The sequence below is a fragment of the Physeter macrocephalus genome, chromosome 12 (assembly GCF_002837175.3).
Source record: "Physeter macrocephalus isolate SW-GA chromosome 12, ASM283717v5, whole genome shotgun sequence".
NCBI lineage: Eukaryota > Metazoa > Chordata > Mammalia > Artiodactyla > Physeteridae > Physeter > Physeter macrocephalus.
This window is the reverse complement of record NC_041225.1, coordinates 9,679,901-9,700,213: the sequence shown is the minus strand read 5'-3', so window position 1 is coordinate 9,700,213 and position 20,313 is coordinate 9,679,901. Positions and strand designations below refer to the sequence as shown.

Below are 20,313 nucleotides of genomic sequence, written 5' to 3'. Positions count from 1 at the left end.
TCCCCTGCATCGGCAGGCGGACTCTCAACCACTGCGCCACCAGGGAAGCCCAAAAGTGGGTAGTTTTAATCTCAATACTGTAATCCCAGTAATTGGTAGCTATGTGCACCACCATTCACGGGGGGATAAGTAGTTGGATGACTAATGTTCCACACAACACAGTTTTGGTAGAGAAACAATTATAAAATCATAGAGTCATAGAAATGTAAGGCATTATAGGAATAATAGTTTTATTTCAAAAATGGCCCAGGCACTCACGTTTTTATCTCCTTTGCTTGGTTTAGATCCTTAAAATCTCTTGCCAGGATGCTACAATCACCTTCGAACTGGTTTTGTCTCTCAGTCAAACTCACTCTTTGTGAACTTTGGCCAGGTTGGTCTTTCTCATGTGAAAATCTGATTATGTCAACAATGTTCAATGGTTCTCAGTCCCCTGTGGCCAGGGCTCTCCATCTGTGCTCTGAAGAGCCCCCAGGTCCCACCGAGGGGCTGGCCTGAGGGTTAGTAGGGAGGCCTGGCGGGGGGAGTGCTCTGGGCCCTCTACCTTCACTTTGATCACTTTTACTTGGAAAGGCTTCTTATGACACAATTTTTATTGAAGAAACGTTTATATTACTAAAGAAAGTTTGAAAACTGCATATCTCCTAGGTGAAACCTGAACTGCTTAGCACAGCATACAAGACCGTTCATGATTCAATCACTGCCCTCCTGCCCAGCGCCACCCAAACCATGAGCATCAAAGATCCCTGAGCTCTCCCCATGGTCCACTCTCCACCTGAGCATCATCTTCCAAAAAACCTGCTCACACCTCCACAGGGGGACTTAGGCATTCTTTTCTTGGCACTCCTAATACTATGCAGCTCTCACAAATCTTGAAATTGTTATTTTTCATGCCTCTCTCCCCACTAGACTGTAAGTGCCTTGTACGGAAGAACTTTATATTTTCCATCAGCTAGTGCAAAGTAGATGTTCAAGAAAATGCTTGTGGAATCAATTTGTTGAATGACAGACCGAGCTGATGAGAGGGTGGAGAATAGAATGAAAACATGTAAATGAAAATGGAGAAAAATAGCAAAGAAATTCCACCAGGTGTCTTGGTAATGGGTGATTGTGAGGTACTCACTTGGCATTCAAGAGAATAGAGATGGCTTCCATCACAGTCATGACCATATCTGGGGGCTTTGTGAAAACTCTGATTTCAGATATATCCGCTTTATCTAAGGAATCCAGTGCTTTGTTAGCAGCTTCGAGTGCAGGGAGAGCTTCTTCAAGGTCTCTTTGAGCATCGTCAGCTATGGCTTGGGTTTCTTCGGCTTTCACTTTTGCTATCGCTTCATCTTCTTGCACAATGCTTCGGACCTAACCATTGAAACACGACAGTTTAAGCGGTCTCGGTATTTGAATTTCAATGTTTTAAAGCAAAGCCCATCATAGTGAGTCACATTTGCCCCTTTGGATTAGACCAATGATGAAAGAAGTTTGGCTCTACTGCATTTAATGCTCTCCTTGGTCCGTCTCATGCCATGTTGATAATAATGGAGACAAAGTTATTAGAACAAACAGTTCCTTCTTAGGAGAAGACTCGCTGCTTTATATTTGCAGCTGGTACTATTCTCACAGCTCTCTCTGTCCCACTCATTGGGTTCACTCATTCTCAGGGAGAGAGCCAGGCTTAAAAGCATGGCTAAAGTGATCTATCAGTTAATTATTTTAATAACATATTTAAAAATCCAATCATTTGTCATTGTATATAAGGGATCAGTTGGTGGTCAAAGCCTTCTCACCCACTGTCGGGTGATGCAGCATACCTGATCAGCATTTTCTTGATCCACTGCCAGTTTGTCCATCAGGGCTTCAACATCTTGTGATTTTGTTAAAAGGACAGGTTCTAAAGCTGAAAGATCTAATTTCATTTTATCTACTAGTACATTTGTTTCTAATAGCTTGGTGAGACCATTCTTTACCCGTTCACGTGCCTAGATGACAAGGAAAATATCTATTATGATGAGTAGTATAAGTTTACTGGCATCTCTTACTCATGTACTAGAATTTCACATCTGCAGAATTGGTGAATCAGTTTGTAATACTTAACACTGTGAATGTACAGAAAGCTTCAGGTAACAGAACTCTAGGAAATGGCCCTGATATTCACCACAGTGGGTTTGGGTCCATGCCCCCTGGCCACAGGAGTAGGACGTCACTGAAGGCACACACTGTATTATTTTTATTCCCTGTGGTAGCTTGGTAGCATGTTGAATGAATGAGGGACAAGTTCAAATAGAAACTCCTGGAGGTCACAGCTCTGGGAGCTTGTTTTCTCAGGGTGGATCAGCAGGGCTGAGACCCCCTGGAGATAGTGTCCTGGGTACTTAGCCCTAGTTGCTGATCTGAACCTTACTCCCCGGTGGTAGGAAATTCTTGACTAGGATCAAAGGAGTGGTATCTGGTAAAGAAGGCACCTCAGAATAACTGTTTTTGGAGGGTGAGACAGAAAACGTGGTTCAAATTGGTATGTTTCAAAAATATGTGTCACGTTATTTTACTAGGCATACATTTACCAGGTAAAAATCCTCTGAAAAACATTTAAAATATCTCAATGGTAAATGCTTCCATTTTTACTGTTTAAAATGTTGAAAATTTTAGGTCATGTTAATAGCCTGATGATGATGATGACATCATCAGGCTATTAACATAACATCATCACCTACTATTTTCTGAGCATCTCATATGTGTTAGGTCATATTCTAAAAACTTCACAAATCATATCCTATTTAAATTCTACAACAATCCAAGAGGTAGATACATATTTTTTTAAAACCTTATTTTCTACTAAGATTGGAACAGTTACAAAACATGCTCAAGGTTGTACAGGAAGAAAGAGGTAGAGCAGAGGTGCTACCTGGTCTGCCTGACACCGAAGTCCTTGCTCTTAATGGGAACCACTGACACGTTAGACCACCAAACCCCCATCTCTATTATTTAACAAAAAATTTTCCTTCTTACTAAACACTGCAGATGTGACTAGTTCTCTGCTTAACTTTAATTCTGTTGCAATGTCCATATCATGCACCTGAGTCAAGGATCCTTATGTAAATGATAGAAGACAAAATCTAAATATCAAGGAAGGGGAAGGCCTTTGGACTGACAGCATGAGACACTTTTTGGTCATATTGTAGGTTTTCAAGGGCATGTATGGGGTGGAGAGAGGTCCAGCAGGCAAGATGGAACATAAATCTTCCACTCATTCTTGCAAAAGTTTTGAGTCCAAGCAAAAAAAGAAGTTTGTTTTTAAAAAAATTAATAATATTAAACTTACTGAAACCAACTGCTTCTTTTTTTCACTCAGCATAGACAAGTAGAGATTGATGAGTTCCAAGTAGGAGGTGGGCGTTGTGTAGTACCGTCTCCGGAGCTCTGTGTAATAGCGTTCCGCCATACTGGAGACACTCAAGTGGACATTCACGCACATGAGGGACAGCTTTTCTTTCAGTTCTTCATTTACAGCATCAACATTTGAGAAAAACGTCTTTGATACAGAAAGAAGTGCTTCTCTGGGCCACTGTAAATAAAGATATGATTTGGAAAGTCTGTTGCTCATTTCCATAATACACAGTTTAACTATGAAGAAAAATGCATTTCTCTGAAAGTCTTTTTCACCTTGTACGCCCTTTCACCTTGTTAACTCCTACTCGTGTCCATGATGTTTCATGAATTGAATGGCTGTGTTCATTTGAGGGAGGTCCTGGGTCTGCATTTGCTGACCCCAGCACAGTGTCTGGTACACAGAAGTTGTTCAAAAACTATTTGATTGATTGAATAAATGTGGGTGTTTTTAGCATAATTGCATGAATAAAATCACATCCATTATGAGGACCTCATGTCCTCTCTCTGTTTATTATACAGTTTGAGTGTCAGGATCATGGTTATAATCACTGCCCTGTTCACCTCAACTCCTTTGCTCCTCTCGTCTCTTTGCTCAGTCAAGTGCAACTCTCTGTTACCCCACACCTACAACTGTGCAGGTATCACAGCTGGAGAAAACCCCCCACAGCTGTGCTGATTGGCCTCACTGTCAATTCATGGCAACTAGCTCAAGTGGGTTCTTAGCTCAGTCCAGAAATGCTTCTACATTGTCTCATCCTTCACTCCTGTATCCTCCTGAGTATTTCGCACCCTATGTTACTTCCTCAGATGGCTAACGCTTCCTCTTTCCTCTTCATTCTCAGCTCATGACCTTGCTCCCCACATCACTAAAAAAAAAAAAAAAATAGAAGCAATGCAAAAAGAACGTCAGTGAATTTTCACCCCCACGTCTTCCCCTCTACTTGCATCTGTGGGCTTACACTCTGGGGTGAGCTGTGCGTGCTCCCTGCCCACGTCAGCCCCTTCATTGGTGACTCCGTCACATCCCTTCTTGCCTATTCAGTGACACTGGTCCAACAATGCCTAACTCTGTCTGCTGCACCATCAATATAATTCTCTTTTCTGAATCATTTCCATCAGCACACATGTGTGTTGTTTGTGTTCTCCACTTAAAAAAATACTTCTCTCTTGACCTCACATACCCCTCTAGCTATTACCCATCTCTTAGTGTTCCTTTGTGGAAGGAGTTTCAAAACTCCCTGAAAGAGTTGTCTCTGATTCCCCTCCTTTCTTCTCTCTTGAACCTTCTACCCCATCACTCCACCGGAACAGCTCTTGTCAAGATCACTGGAAACTCTACGCTGGTAAATTTAATAGTCTTCTCTTCTTTATAAATTCTATTCTGCCTTTGTTCAGTGATTGTCATTGTCATCCCCTGCACATGAGTAAATTCCTAGTGGGTTTTGAAGCTAATGTAAGTACCCTTGAGGAGTTATTGGACAATGTGTTACCACTTTAAAATCAAGCAAGTTCAGACATATACCCGGAAAAGACAAAAACTCTAATTCAAAAAGACACATGCACCCCTAAGTTCATAGCAACACTATTTACCATAGCCAAGACATGGAAGAGAGACCTAAATGTCCATCGACAGATGAATGCATAAAGAAGATGTAATGTGTATATATATATATATATATATATATAGTGGAGTATTACTCAGCAATAAAAAGAATGAAATAATGCCATTTGCAGCAATGTGGATGGATCTAGAGATTATCATACTAAGTGAAGTCAGACAGAGAAAGACAAATATCATATGATATCACTTATATGTGGAATTAAAAAATGATACAAATGAACTTATTTACAAACAGAAATAGACTCACAGACATAGAAAACAAACTTATGGTTATCAAAGGGGAAAGGTGGGGGGAGGGATAAATTGGAAATTTGGGAGTAATAGATACACACTAGTATATATAAAATAGATAAGCAACAAGTTCCTACTGTATAGCACTGGGAACTGTATTCAATATCTTTTAATAACCTACAATGGAAAATAATCTGAAACATATATATACACACATATATATACAATTGAATATATATATGTAACTGAATCACTTTGCTGTACACCTGAAACATTGTAAATCAATTATACTTCATTAAAAAAAATAAAATCAAGCAAGTTCTACTTCTCAAAGAGATATCCTGTGATGTCACCGACCTGGACAAACCAATCAATGGTGCAGCAGTTCACAAGGGATGGAAACATCCGGCATCGGGACCGAAAGGCTTCCCCAACGGGGCTCATGCAGAGAACAATATGCAGCTTCTGACGGACTCTGCTGATAAAGTATTGAAACACCTGACAAAAAGAAAGACATTTTCAATTTAGAATAAGGCTGAACCAACAATGAAAATAAGTGTTGGCTAATGCATCTGACTCTATGAATATCAAATTAAAAAAATGTTAGCATAGTGGATGTGTGAATTGTTTTAACATCCCATTCCAACCCCTTTTTCTCGTGCAGACTGGAAAGATTAAATGACATTCTGCAGACTCTGTTGTAACCTGGGTTTGGGATGTGATGTAGGTCCTCTTCATTGGTGGATTTAAGGAGACCCCTTGAATAAAATGGAGAGAGATATTCACACAAGGCTTTGCTTTGGGGTAGGAGACCATTGGGAGAAAGAGACAGGGTACAGGGCAACTATTTTTGCAGGTGCAGAGCCTGGCAGAAATGGCATGGACCTGGGGTCACTATCTCTGGATGTGGCTCCTTACTTCAGCTACTCCCAACATGGTGGGCGACACATGGCTTTGGAGCTGGCAGCTGAAGCGGTAGCACACTGATTGGTTAGAGGTTTCCTGAATCAGCAGAATGGCTGTGGCAGAGGCAGCAGTGTCCTTGACTGTTGACTTCTACAGTGTCATTTCATAATCATTCCAAGGAATTCAGCCTGGAATCCCTTTCTTTAGCCTTCCCAATGGTTGTGTCCCTCGAATAAAGCTGTTTCTGCTTACATTGGTTGTCTGTACCTATAAGTCCTGATCTAGCAGTGGAGGGAATTCTCATGAAAGGATACAGAAGAAATGATATGAGAAAGACTGGCCCAAAAAGTTAGATAAGGTGCAGAAAGAAGAGAAAGGCCTGGGTTAGACAAATAGCGGCTTACAGAGTGTAGCACGGTGTTGGAGAAATGGATGTGGACAGCAGCTGTGTTGTGTGTGTGTGGTGTGTGTGTGTGTGTGTGTGTATGTGTGTGTGTGTGTGTGTGAGAGAGAGAGAGAGAGAGAGGCTGAGAGAGAGAGAATGCATTTCATAATCTTGCCGATAGGAAAGGCAGTCAAAAGTACTGAACTCCTTAGGCAGGGCACTGGAGGTGTGTGAAATAAATTTGTGTTTAAGAAGGGTAAGAGAAGATTTCCAGTTTGGACAGATCTATGATCTCCATGGGGTAGTAGGGTTTCTGTTTTCTGCTTTCCATAACAGTTTCTGGAAGTCTGATGAACCAATCCTTTAAATGTAGGAAATAAAATACATAGGATTACAAAGGAAACAAATTATATTGAAAAAATTCTATCCATGGACTGCTTAAGGGGATTTGTGGACCACTGGAAAAAGGCTAAGGCAACGTTTTGTTTTCCAAAACATTCTTACCATTCTGACATGTCCTACCTCATCTCTATTCCCCTCAGAAATTCCTACTTCTTTCACTCTTGGTCTGGTGGCTGCTAAAACCTGCTCCAGTTCATCCTTTTCAAATAAATTAGGCACTTCACCTGAGTTCAGGATGTTATTTATATCTTCTAGAAACTCTTCTACTACAATCTGTAGAAGAAAGCAGAGTGGTCATTATACCCTATTCAACCATTTTACATTTACTGACTGTATATTACAAAGCAAATATATGATCTAAAATTCACATTGAGTTAATTTTATCTGTAAGAGAAGATGACCCTGGGGGAGTGGCCACGATGTTAAAGTAGGATGACCCTGAGCTTACCTCCTCCCACGGCACACCAAAATTACAACTATTTACAGAGCAACTATCAATGAGAGTTGATATCATTGTATTTTTCAGCTCTAAGATTTCTGACCTACTTAATGCATAGAAATATAAACAGAGAATTAGGCAAAATGAGGCAACAGAGGAATATGTTCCAATGAAGGAACAAGATAAAACCTCAGAAGAACTAAGCAAAGTGGAGATAAGTAATCTACCTGATAAAGAGTTCAAGGTAATGACCATAAAGATCCTCATGAACTAGAGAGAAGACTGGATGAACACAGTAAGAAGTCTAACAAAGAGAAGATATAAAGAAGAACCAAACAGAGCTTGTTTCTAAAATTTCTATGAAAATACAAAAGATCCTGAATAGCCAAACTCATCTTGAGAAAGAGGAACAAAGCTGGAGGTATCTGCTCCCTGAGGTCAAACTATACTAGAAAGCTACAGTATTCAAACAGTATGGTATTGGAACAAAAACAGACTCATAGATCAATGGAACAGAAATAAAACACACACTTCTATGGGCAATTAATCTACAATGAAGGAGGTAAGAATATACAATGGGGAAAAGACAGTCTCTTCAATAAATAGTGCTGGGAAAACTAGACAGCTACATCCATAAAGAATTGGACTACTTTCTCATACCGTATACAATATATACTTTCTGTCCATTTCTCTTTCTCTTCTTCTGAAATTCCCACAATGTGGACATTGTTTGCTTTGATTGTGTCCCATCAGTCCCATAGGTTTTCTTCACGCTTTTTCTTTCTTTTTATGCTTCTGACTGGATAATTTTAAATGTCCTGTCTTCTAGGTCACTGATTCTTTCTTCCACATAGTTGAATCCTTTTGAAGCTCTCTATTGAATTCCCCAGTTCAGTCATTGTATTTTTCAGCTCTAAGATTTCTGTTTGGTTTTTTAAAAAATTGTTTCTATTTCTCTGTTGAACTTCTCATTTGTTTATGCATTGTTTTCCTAATTTCATTTAGTTGCCCATCTGTGTGTTTTTGTAGTTCACTAAACTTTTTTAAGAGGATTATTCTGAATCTTTGTCTGACAATTCACAGATCTTCCCTTCTTTAGGGTCAGTTATTGGGGCTTTCTTAGTTTCCTTTGGTGGTATCATGTTTACCTGATTGTTCATGATCCTTGATTCCTTACATTGTCATCTGCACATTTGAGTAAGTGATCTTCTCTTCCAGACTTTACTGGTTCACTTTGGCAGAGATTGTTCTTCACCAGTCAGCTCAGTTTGGGTTTCTGGACATATCAACTGGTAATATCTTTGAGCAGGTGGGACTTGCTATCAGTGTCTATTTTAGGGTAGGGATAATGCCTGAGCTCTGAGGTCATGGGTGATGCAACTGGCTGAGAACAGTTGGACAGGACTTCTGACTTGGTTTTTTTTTTTTTAATTTTTTTTTTTTTTTTTTTTTTTTTTTTCGGTACGCGGGCCTCTCTCACTATTGTGGCCTCTCCCGTTGCGGAGCACAGGCTCCGGACGTGCAGGCTCAGCCTGAGTGGCATGTGGGATCTTCCTGGACCGGGGCACGAACCCGTGTCCCCTGCATCGGCAGGCAGACTCTCAACCACTGCGCCAGCAGGGAAGCCCCTGACTTGGTTTTAAATGAGCAAGGCTATAGGATGAGCTCTGTGATTGCCTGGGTTCTCTTATCAGGTTTCCTAGACTGTTGGGACTGGGCACTATACTTAGTGGTAGGTGGGGCTATGAATTAGCTTCCCTGCCCTGGCAGAGTGGGAGAGTGGGCTCCAAGCCCAAAAAGGCTTTTTGTGGTCTGGTGGGGTGGGGCGTGGCAGGGAGGTACACTCATCACTGGGCACTGTTATGAATTAGCTCCCTTGCTGAGGTGGAGAAGGAGAGCTGGTTCCAAACATCTTCCTAGGTGTTTCTGGTCAAGCTTTCTGCTCGGAGGGGCTGGGAACTAAGCAGTGGATGGGACTATGAATTAGCTGCCTTGCCTGGGAGGAGCAGGAAACTGGCTCCAAGGCTGGAAAGGCTCTTTGTTTGTGGTCTGGACTCAAGCTGATCTGCACCCCAAGTTCCGTGGCTGGACAGTGCCACTCCACTGGCTTTGCCCTGTGGGCCATCTACTCTGTCTGCCATACTCTCCTCTTGAGTGTTGCTGGGCTACACAGCTTTCCAGGTGTTCTGGCCAGGCTTTCTGGCTGGGTGGGGCCAGGAGCTACATTCAGCAGTGAGTAGGGTATGACTGGGTGAGTGGGGGGACCGGACCAGGCTCCGGGGCTGGCAAGGCTCTTCATTTGAGGACCTCGAATCAGGCAGACCTGCACCCCGCTGAGTTCCCTGGTCAGACTGGCTCTGCAGATGAGCAAAGCTGCTGGCTTGGACCACTACTTGGGCGCTGTGGATAAGAACTTGGTTTGTCATGATCTGAGTGCTGGTTGTTATATCCTCACGCCTTCTCTGTCACAGTCAGATTCCCAGAGGTCAAGCGCTGCATATTCCTCCACCATCCCTGTGATGCGAGACTGGAGTGAAACTCCCAAGATGCTACCCAGAACACTGCGGGAGCTGGATGTCCACCCTGGGCTCTTTCTTCCCACTGGAGAGACCCCAGGCTCAGAGGAGATTTCTTGATGTGGTGCTGTGCTGGCCTGGGAGGAGGGCAACGTGGTCAGTGTGTCATTGCTCCTCTTACCCTTCTAACGTGGACTTTCTTGGTCTCTGTGGTGCAGGGGTGTGCTTCAGTCTCACCCCCCAGGTTCTAAGATTTTCTCCGTGTCTAGTCCGTGAATAATTGTTAGGTGTTCCTGTGAGGGGGAGCAAAGTCGGGACTGACCTATGTCACCATCTTGGTGATGTCACTTTGTTCTTGCATTATTTTCCTGATGTCACGAAATTGTTTATGTGTTCTCTTGTAGCTCTCTGAGCATCTTTAGAAAAATTATTTTGAATTCTCTGTGGGGCAATTTGTGGATCTCCATTTCTTGGGGCCGGTTATTGGAGGTTTACTGTGGAGTCACGTTTCCCTGATTCTTCACGATCCCTGTAGACTTACATAGATGTCTGCCCACTTGAAGAAGCGGTCACCTCTTCCAGACTTTATGGGCTGACTTCGGTAAGGGAGACTTTCAGCGGTGGGTGGGGGCATGCTGGGGCACTAGACGCCAGGTCTAGTGGGGCAGGGCACTGAATAAGGGGGCATGCGGTGTGAGGAGGTTATGTGACTTAGGCTCAGGCCACAGTGGCCACACACTCAGCTGCGGGTCTTTTCTCATTTGTAAAAAATATTTACATACTCAGATATAAGGTCACTGCTTGTCACAGATGTTAGAAACATTTTTCCCACTTTATTCGTACTTAGTCATTTTATAGTGCTTTCAAAATTAAAATGAAGTTTAAAGTATTTATGCATCAGATTTATGACTTTTTTATTCCTTGGCTGATTTCTATAAATGTTTATTTTCCCTAACATTAAAAGTGTAATCACTGGAGACAATCCTCTTTTATGGAATAAATTCAGGACCAGTTAAATTTGTTGTAGACACAGATGTAATCTTATTTTAATTTTAAATTTAATTTAACCAAAACATATCCATTATTTTTTCCTTTGCTTGAGTAAAGCATGTTTCCCTAATTTATTTCACTTAGGGAATTACCTTCTTATATTTGTTTCTACAGGAATAGTTTATTACCTCTGTTTTCTATGCCCTTTCCCTCCAAGAAAAGTTAAGTCCTTTCTCGCCCTCTTAACCTCTGATCACATTTACTTACTTAGAATTTAAAGGGGGAAGTAATAGTTGGTAAAAGAAGTAAAAATGTATCGTAAAAGTCTTTCATAAGGCCCAAGAACTTTAGAGGGAATGATTCCCTGAACTACATCCTAAAAACAATTTGAAGCACACACACGTGATTGTAACACTTGTCCTTTTCCTGTTCTTGCTCTTTGGCTATTTAGATACGTACCTGGGTGTCTGTGAAGAGGAAAACCATATTCCTGTCTTCTACACCAGCCAGTTTGTACAGCTTCCTCAGGTCTTCATGAAAACAGTCATAATTATACCCCCGGCTCAATTCAATCTGCAAACATTTGTAACCACATATGTGAGCTGCAAGTCTTGTAAGAGACTGCTTTCCTGTGCCTCCCACTCCAACCAGCAGGGCGTTGCCTCTTTCCTGACGAATCATGCGGGCGATCCTACAGGAGACAAAGCAGACAAAGGTTTATTTCAAGTGTACAGACAAGGTTTCTGCTCAGAGGGCCTGCCCCATTGTGGAAGGCTGGTGGACTCCAGAGGGTCATCCCCCAGCCAAAGGCCACAGGGAAGAGCAGGGTATATCTGAGGTTCACGGTTGGGAGAAAAGCACCACTGGTTTCCTTATGTCCATCTCTCCCCCATTTCCTATAGGCTGTTGGCCTTGGTCACGTAAATTAAGTAAGGCAAAATCTCTTCTCCCTTCTTCAAAGTGTGAAGGATTTTGTTAGGGAGCCTGGCTGCTCTAGGCCACTACTTATATTAACCATTATGTGGGCAAGCAGGTCTCTATTTCTAAGGATGAGCAAGAGAAAAATCGCTGAATGTAGGAGAGGAGACTGCAGCTCAGAAAACATCAACAGGAATAATCTGAAATGGATTTGCTATATCAACAAAATTTTAGAAAATTTCTGATTCATGTTAACAATAAGAATTTTTTTAAAAATTGCAATCATGATACTAGAGTGAGCACTCAGAAAGGGGAAAAAAATCCAAGTGTAGGAAACATTGATTGTTGATGGAAAGTCTGACTACCAAATTGAAAACCTCAGTGGAAGATGGGCCTCACAAATAGGATACCGTGGAAAATTGAATAGGTGAAGTAGAAGGCAAACTCAAGGAATTTAGCCAGACCTCAGAGAAAAAAAGATAATGATATTAAAAATGACAAGAGAGAAAATGGAAGGTAGACAGGAGAAACAAATTGAATCCCAGAGGCCACACAATAGGCATTGTAGGAGAAATAAGAGGGGATAGAGCTGAAATAATAGAAGAAACCCCCAGAGCTGAGCCCCTAGATCTGAGGAAGTCCACTGAGTGTCAGGAAAGAAAGTCAAAGAAGACAAACAAAACACTAAATGTTTTCTAGGAGATATATAAATATAAAATAAACTGTGTGTGTGTGTGTGTGTGTGTGTGTGTGTGTGTACGTGAATGTATGCATGCATGCATATGTGAATCAAAGTATGAAAGAGAAATCTATATTTTAGACATAATTGAAAATTTGTGAGCATCTGAAAAAATAGATATAATAGATTACTCCCAAAGGGACAAATAATTTTAGGCTGGCCTCAGGCATCTCTTTTACAAGATGACATTCATTCCACAATGGTTAAGAGGGAAAACTATCATGTTATTTCTCAGAGAGTAAACCACCTGCAAATCCTTCCTAAAAGAGTCCTTGAAGGTATATAGAGAAGTATGAATAAAATTCAGAAACTCAAGAAAAAGGGGGAAGGGATGTCAGTATAAAAGTGAGCAGTTTGTATGAGAGTCAAGTTCAAATATTGTTGTTAAGATAAAAAGGTAATGGTAGGGCTTCCCTGGTGGCGCAGTGGTTAAGAATCCGCCTGCCAATGCAGGGGACACGGGTTTGAGACCTGGTCTGGGAAGATCCCTCATGCTGCGGAGCAACGAAGCCCGTGCGCCGCAACTACTGAGCCTGCGCTCTAGAGCCCGCGAGCCACAACTACTGAGCCCGTGTGCCACAACTACCGAAGCCCGCGTGCCTGGAGCCCGTGCTCGGCGGCGGGAGAGGCCACCGCAGTGAGAAGCCCGTGCACCGCAACGAAGAGTGGCTCCACTCACCGCAACTAGAGAAAAAGCCCGCGTGAAGCAACGAAGACCCAATGCAGCCAAAAATAAATAAATTTATATATAGAAAAAGGTAGTGGTAATGTCAATAAACTCACCTTAAAAAGAAGATGCAAATGTAAAAAATTTCTTTTTAAAAAATTATCACCTAAAATCTCGGATGGGGTCATCAGAAACTAAGAAATCGTGAGAGAAATGTAAAAGCAGGTTTAATTTCTCTCAATCTCTCTCTCTCTTTTTTAATAGGAAGGTATCTGTCATCTATCTTCTCTATTTTTAATTCATGATGCTGATAATTGGAAAAAACAAAGTTCAAATATTTGAAAAGGGTAATGGCTTTATTACTTTTCTAATTAAGAAAGAAAAACATGATCATTGTAACTGATGGGAAAAAACCATTGCTAACACTTTACCACCTGTAAGCTCGATCAAGAGGGCCTGGATGCTGTCCTGCTCTCTATGGGAGCAGTCTGTAGCACATAGCAGGTGCTTCATAAATAAATTTAAGTCTGTTGACTTGTATGTGTGTGTTTACAAAAATGGAATTAAACTCCATACCACATTTTGTTTTGTGACTGTTTTGCTAAATAATGCTTTATGGACATTCTCAGGCTAGTGAATACAGCAATAGATACACCATAATTTATTTAACCGGTTCCCTACTGATGGATATTTAGTTCTTTTCATGGTTTTGTTATCATATTGACAATATTAAAAAACAAACCTTAGTGCTAGCTGCAAATAGAATCCTTTCAGATCATGAGAGAGAGAGAGAATCCATGAAACAAAAAAGAGGCTGCATTAAAATAAGTTAGAAAATAAGTTAGGATGGCAGATATGTGGTTGTTAAAGCCATGCTTTAAAATAATATTTAATTATATAGGCTTGTGGAGGCAAATGAAATGTGTTAAAGGCATAATGTTTAATTCTATGTGCCATAATCGAATTTTGTAAAAAAATTATATATGCTTATAAATATATTTGAAAGCACCATACAATTTTAAGTGACTGTCTCTAGGTGAGGAGGTGGAATTACGAACAACGTTTTTGTAAATTTTCTGTAATAAGTGTATTTAGTATACAATCAGAAAAATAATCACTATTTTTTTTTAAAGAAAACAAAGTAGATCTATTTCTCCCTTGTAGGAAATATAAAGATGTCTTCCTTATGCAGTAGTTCTATCATTAAAAAGATCTTGGTAATAGGCATTTTTATAAGTAAAATTACATTTATGAAAAAAGGAAATAAACATGTGATTTCTCCTTCTAACTATCTCTGAAATTCAGTACACTATCACCAAATCACCTATACTGAAGTAATCAACTTCTAAAGACCTTAAAAACTGTGAATTAGACGACAGTGGTTAAACAGTCCTTATGCGCCATCATCTTTGGTGGCAGGGCATAGGAGCTGCATAGTGTGAGCTTAGGACGGGGAGCCTACAAGGACTGATTTGAAAATGCTCCTCCGGGACAAAGCACAGACTCCTAGGTCATTATTCAGGATCTTCTGAAATAAGTATCAAACTTTCAGATTGGTCTTCTACAGCTTCACACTCTCTCCTGTCCTTACGGTGAGTGTGCTGTTTCACTGCCCAGAAAGCCTTGATAACACTGCTTTGTCTAGAACAGGAGTGAGCAAAAGATGGCCTATGGGCCAAAACTTACCCAAAGATTGGTTTTTAAAAAAAATTAAAAAAAATTTTTTATGGCCTATGAGCTAAGAGTGGTGTTTAGATTTTTAAATGGTTGACAAAAAAAAATCAAGAGTAATATTTTATGATATGTGACATTATCACATGACATTCCAACATGAGTGTCCATAAATGAAGTTTTATTTGAGCACAGCTGTGCTCATTTATTCACTGAGTGGCGGTGGCTGCTTTTGTGTTACAATGGCAGAGTTGAGTAGTTGTGACAGGGTCTGCAGCAGAGCCTAAAATATTTACCATCTGGCCCTTTATGAAAGAAGGTTGTAGCTCCTTTCCCTAGGACCTGCCAACTAAAATCTGTTGCTTGCCACCTGGTTCTACAAGAATGAAGTCACTAACCACTGCAGTCTGTGACCTTCAACACACCCTGAAAGGGGTTCAGGGTGGAGATCAGGAATGAGGCACTCTGTGCTCTGGGAAAAACTGGCAGAACAGGTCTTCAGATATCTATTTTCAGGAGATTTTACGAGCTCAATTTCTTGCATCTTCTCATATCTAGAAAAGCACTAAAATCGTTAACGGAGACATCTGCTCCTTGTGACCAGCAGCAACCTTCTGCCAAAATGTGTGCTTGACTGCACGTACCCCCTTTCACCAAAATCATCTCCCCGCTACCTCTCTGGAGCAGTTCCTCGTCGCTATCTGAGAGGCTGTTTTCTGGGCTATAGTCCTCATTTTCCCCCAAATAAAACTTAACTCATAACCCTCACATTGTGCTTTTTTTTTTTTTTCATTTGACAGATCCTTTGCTAACTCCTCCCCTAAAACAACTAAGACCCACAGGTACTATTTCCACTGCTATATCTCTATCACAATGCACATCTAACAGACGACACTTCAGGTCATTTGCTTATATCTCCTCAGCTACCTCTGAGAGTATAAAATTGAGGGCTGAATGGATATGTAATAATGTTTTGTTATTTTTTCCCATAAAGCACAAGGGCTCTATAGTGGATGAAAATATTGCATATCATAAATATCTTGCACTTTATATGTTACTCTTTTCTTGTTTCATTTACATTATAGTAATTTGTTTTTTCCATCTGAGATTATCTGAAACAAATGACTTGTCCTTTCTGCTTCCCAGTGTTATTTTTTCTGTCAACTTACATATCAATGGATAAAAAACTCCCTCCACTGAGAATCCTCCAAAGTTACATTTTCTCTGCTGTAGTAGGCAAGAGATGGCTCTCCTAATTAGTAACTTTATTTTAACAGAGAGATCCATTTGACCATCCTTGCAGTATGGTGACAACTTTGGGGGCATGTAATAGGTAAATGGCTTGGTCCAAACTGCTCTTCGAAAGCACAGGCTCTGAAGTAAATTTTAATTTTTTCTGAGTTGGGAAGGCTTTTATTCAGTTATCCTATGCAACAAAACAAAACAAGAACCTAGAATGTTAACAAATGGAAATGTAGTATCTGCTATATTGCTGAATATTTAGTGATTTTCCCAAAACTCATGTTCATAACGGAAGTCCTTTCCAATTGCTAACCAGCAGCAGGTGTTTGAAAGCTCTTACGACAAGTAGAAATTCCTCTCTAGAAAAAAGAGAACACGTCTACATAGTTATTCACATAGCGGTCCTTTTTGCAGGAAAACTAAATCTCCCCCATTTTACAAATGGTTTTTAATTTCCTTCTGTAATATTTTAAGCAAACCTTGAGTAGCCTGGTGATTCCCTTTCACAAAAGTAAGAGAGATTATAATTATAATTAAGCTGACTTTGCCTATCGTCTGGTCTATTCTTCAGGAAGTTTCTCAGACCAGAGTTCTGCCATTCTTGTCTTTTCTTTTTTCTTTCAGGCTTAGGGCTTGCTTGAGCTATGGGAATAAAAGTTGTTAGGAGTTAGCGCGTGGGTATATTGGCAGGGGGACAGATGGGAAGCAAGTGGTATCTTGACAACCCAATGACAAACTATTGTATGTTACAACACTTGAGCTGTGATGAACATAAATCCTTGAATTAGAGTTAATTAAATAGCAGAAGTATAGGAAGGGCAAAAGACTTGGTTTGCTTATGGTTATGGAAAAAAAATCCTGGAGATCTGTCAGTCTTGACAAGGTCCAACACTGAAATATAGTTGACAAGAGATACAGACAAAGCAATTAAAATCTTGCCATGGTCGTAGACCGTGGGAAATCCTGTCCTCACACACATTTTGCACTGCTTATTCCACAGAATACTATATCAAATCTGGGCATCGAAAAGTTATAAAGGGCTCAGTGTGTTGAAAACTGGAAATAATTGCTCACAGGCAATAGTGAAACGTCTGGGATAATTATGCCTGGAGAAGGTAAAGCTAAGAAGAACTTTGTCATGATTTTCAAATATTTGGAGGGCTGTTCGGAAAAAGAGCGGATCCATTTTGGGTGGAGGCATCTACAGTGAGGTTAGAATCAAAGCACTTGATATGATCCCCAGCCTGTCACTCACCAGCTAGAGGGCTTCGGACAATTCACTTAATCTCTCTGTGGCACACGGTATTGTCCAAAAATGCCTGCAGTAATGTTTCTGGCCCTACTTGCTCTTTGACCCTGTGAAGTGATAGAGTCTCTGATCCTGTCTTGTGAACCTGGGTGGCCCTGTATGATGCTTTTACTGACAGAGTATGGTAGAAGTGATGCTGAGTGACTTCCAGGGCTTATGTTGTGAAAGGCCATTTGCCTTCTGCCTGGCTCTCTCTCGGGGCACAAGCCTTTGGAGCCCTGAATCACTGTGTAAGAAGCCCCTGCACTCTGATGCTGCCTTGCTGGAGAGACAGTGGAGTCCACAGGGAGGCAGAGATGGGCCAGGTGTTCTAGGTGCTGTCTGACTGCAACTGCATGAGACACCCCAGGAGAGAATGCCTGGGAGCCATGAGAAATAATGAAGAAATAAAGCTACTAAGTATTACAGTGGATTATTATGTAGCAACAAACCACTGGAACATTCTCTGAGCCCTATATTTAGAAAGATCATGATATTGAGCCATACAGAGGTGTTATCAGAGTAAATGAGATACTCCATATCATGGTTTATATTCACCCTCAGTGCCATTATTATTATTATTACCACTCCAAAGGATGGAATGAGTATCAGAAGTCACAGGGAGTAGATTTTGACTTACGCTTGCTTGAAGGGTCATTTCATCACTTAAAAATTTTTTTTTTATTGAAGTATAGTTGATTTACAATGTTGTACTAATTTCTTCTGTGCAGTAAAGTGACTCAGTTATACATAGGTACATATATATATATCCTTTTCCATTATGGTTTGTCACAGGATATTGAATATAGCTCCCTGTGCTCTACAGTAGTACCATATCATTTCAACACCTTTTTTTTTTTTTTTGCGGTACGCGGGCCTCTCACTGTTGTGGCCTCTCCCGTTGCGGAGCACAGGCTCCGGACGCGCAGGCTCAGCGGCCGTGGCTCACGGGCCTAGCCGTTCGGCGGCATGTGGGATCCTCCCGGACCGGGGCACGAACCCGTGCGCCCTGAATCGGCAGGCGGACTCTCAACCACTGCGCCACCAGGGAAGCCCCTCATTTCAACACTTTTAACACATATTTACAATTTAAGAACTGTTCAACAGGACATGAGCCACTTTAAAAAGTTGTGTATGCCCCAAGGACTACAGATATTCAGGCTGGATACCTAGGTGTCGGGGATGACCCTTAAAGGATACTTGCAGTGGGTATGAGTCAGACTCATAAGCAGATAGAATCTATGATCCTTGCATTCAACTTGTTTCGCCATAAAGAAAGCAAAACCCCCTATTTCTTTAGGCATGCATGTTAATCAGCCTGGTTATACTGTACATATCTGTAAACAACTTTAGATCTTTTTTTTGGAATGAGATAGGACATTTTCAAAAACCAAAACAATCTATTAATATTTAGCAAAGATAATGACCTCTGAGATTCCATAAAATGTTCATGCCATATATGTTTTAAATATATCAAAAAATACCTTTTAAGTTACAGCAAGATTTGCTAATCGACCTTTGTCCATCTAGCAATCTATTTAAAGAGTGTTTTACAACTTAATCCTTACCTTTTAATATAAATGAAATTAGATCAATGCGTTATTAGGCACGTCATGGCACTATACCTTGAAACATGCTCTATAGCATCCTGGAAGAACACCAGCTTTACTTCTTTGGGGTTTATAAGGTTATAATCATCAAGATAGTCCTGTAGAACATTTGCGATTTTCTCCATATCAGGCATGTCATCATAAATCCGGTCAGCCTTATCTGCTCCAAACTAGAAGATGATTTATTGGAGAAGAACCAAGTTGGATCAATTCTGATATATAAATATATATAATATACATAACCTTACGAGGGAACATTATTTTATCTATATTTTTATTTAATCATTTGCTTATATATGCTATCAGGGCTTTAAAACCAAGGAAATCAGTTTAAAGAAACTCAGATGTTCATGGCTAACTGAAAAATCCATTTAATTCAACCTCTTCAGGTGGTACATTGGAATTTCAATGATCTTCGTGATAAAACTCACACAGAAGCTCAGAAATAATTTGAAATTTTTTCTCACTTTAACTTACTCTGGTTTCCTACTTTTGCTCTTAAGCTGTTGACATCAGAAAAGCAAAATTGTTGAAAATTATGTATGGCAGACTGTGTTATAAAAAGTCAGGCCAGAACTATACATAGTTTTTACACAGCAGTCATTTAATTAAATAAATCATTGAGCATGATATTTGGTGTAAACTATAGGCAACTGAGTGTCTGTTTGGACCTATTGATAATTTCTTATCTTTGCCGTAGCAACTGCCCTAGGGACATTTTCTTTTGGAACCTTTGACTAAAATACATACAGGCAATGGAAGAAGAGTCCAACTACTCTTTTGCTTTGCTTCATTTCCCCATTTGATAATAATATCGTTAGAAACACACAGGAAATATAATCACCACCCGAAAAGAAGCTTTGGATTTTGATTTTAAGAATACATTTAAATAGACATATTTCGCAGCAAGATCTTTTTTTGACCCACTTCCTAAAATATTGAAATAAAAACAAAAATAAACAAATGGGACCTAATGAAACTTAAAAGCTTTTGCACAGCAAAGGATACCATAAACAAGACCAAAAGACAACCCTCAGAATGGGAGAAAATATTTGCAAATGAAGCAACTGACAAAGGACTAATATCCAAAATTTATAAGCAACTCATGCAGCTCAATAACAAAAAAACAAACAACCCAATCCAAAAATGGCCAAAAGACCTAAATAGACATTTCTCCAACGAAGATATACAGAATGTCAGTAAACACCTGAAAGGATGCTCAGCATCACTAACCATTCAAGAAATGCATATCAAAACTTCAATGAGGTATCACCTCACACCAGTCAGAATGGCCATCATCAAAA

The 20,313-nt window shown here is 40.3% G+C and overlaps 1 protein-coding gene across 1 annotated transcript in view; it reads right to left on the bottom strand.

The window, feature by feature from the left end:
• Window positions 1-20,313, bottom strand: part of DNAH6 (dynein axonemal heavy chain 6) — a 300,028-nt gene that overhangs the window by 96,019 nt on the left and 183,696 nt on the right. Inside the window, exons 45-51 of the mRNA XM_024129964.2 lie at window positions 19,025-19,179; window positions 11,334-11,565; window positions 7,050-7,202; window positions 5,594-5,734; window positions 3,317-3,559; window positions 1,809-1,976; window positions 1,124-1,359 (exon numbers count right to left, since the gene is read on the bottom strand). Of these exons, the coding sequence (XP_023985732.1) occupies window positions 1,124-1,359; window positions 1,809-1,976; window positions 3,317-3,559; window positions 5,594-5,734; window positions 7,050-7,202; window positions 11,334-11,565; window positions 19,025-19,179 (1,328 nt within the window). The remainder of the gene's footprint in view (window positions 1-1,123; window positions 1,360-1,808; window positions 1,977-3,316; window positions 3,560-5,593; window positions 5,735-7,049; window positions 7,203-11,333; window positions 11,566-19,024; window positions 19,180-20,313) is intronic.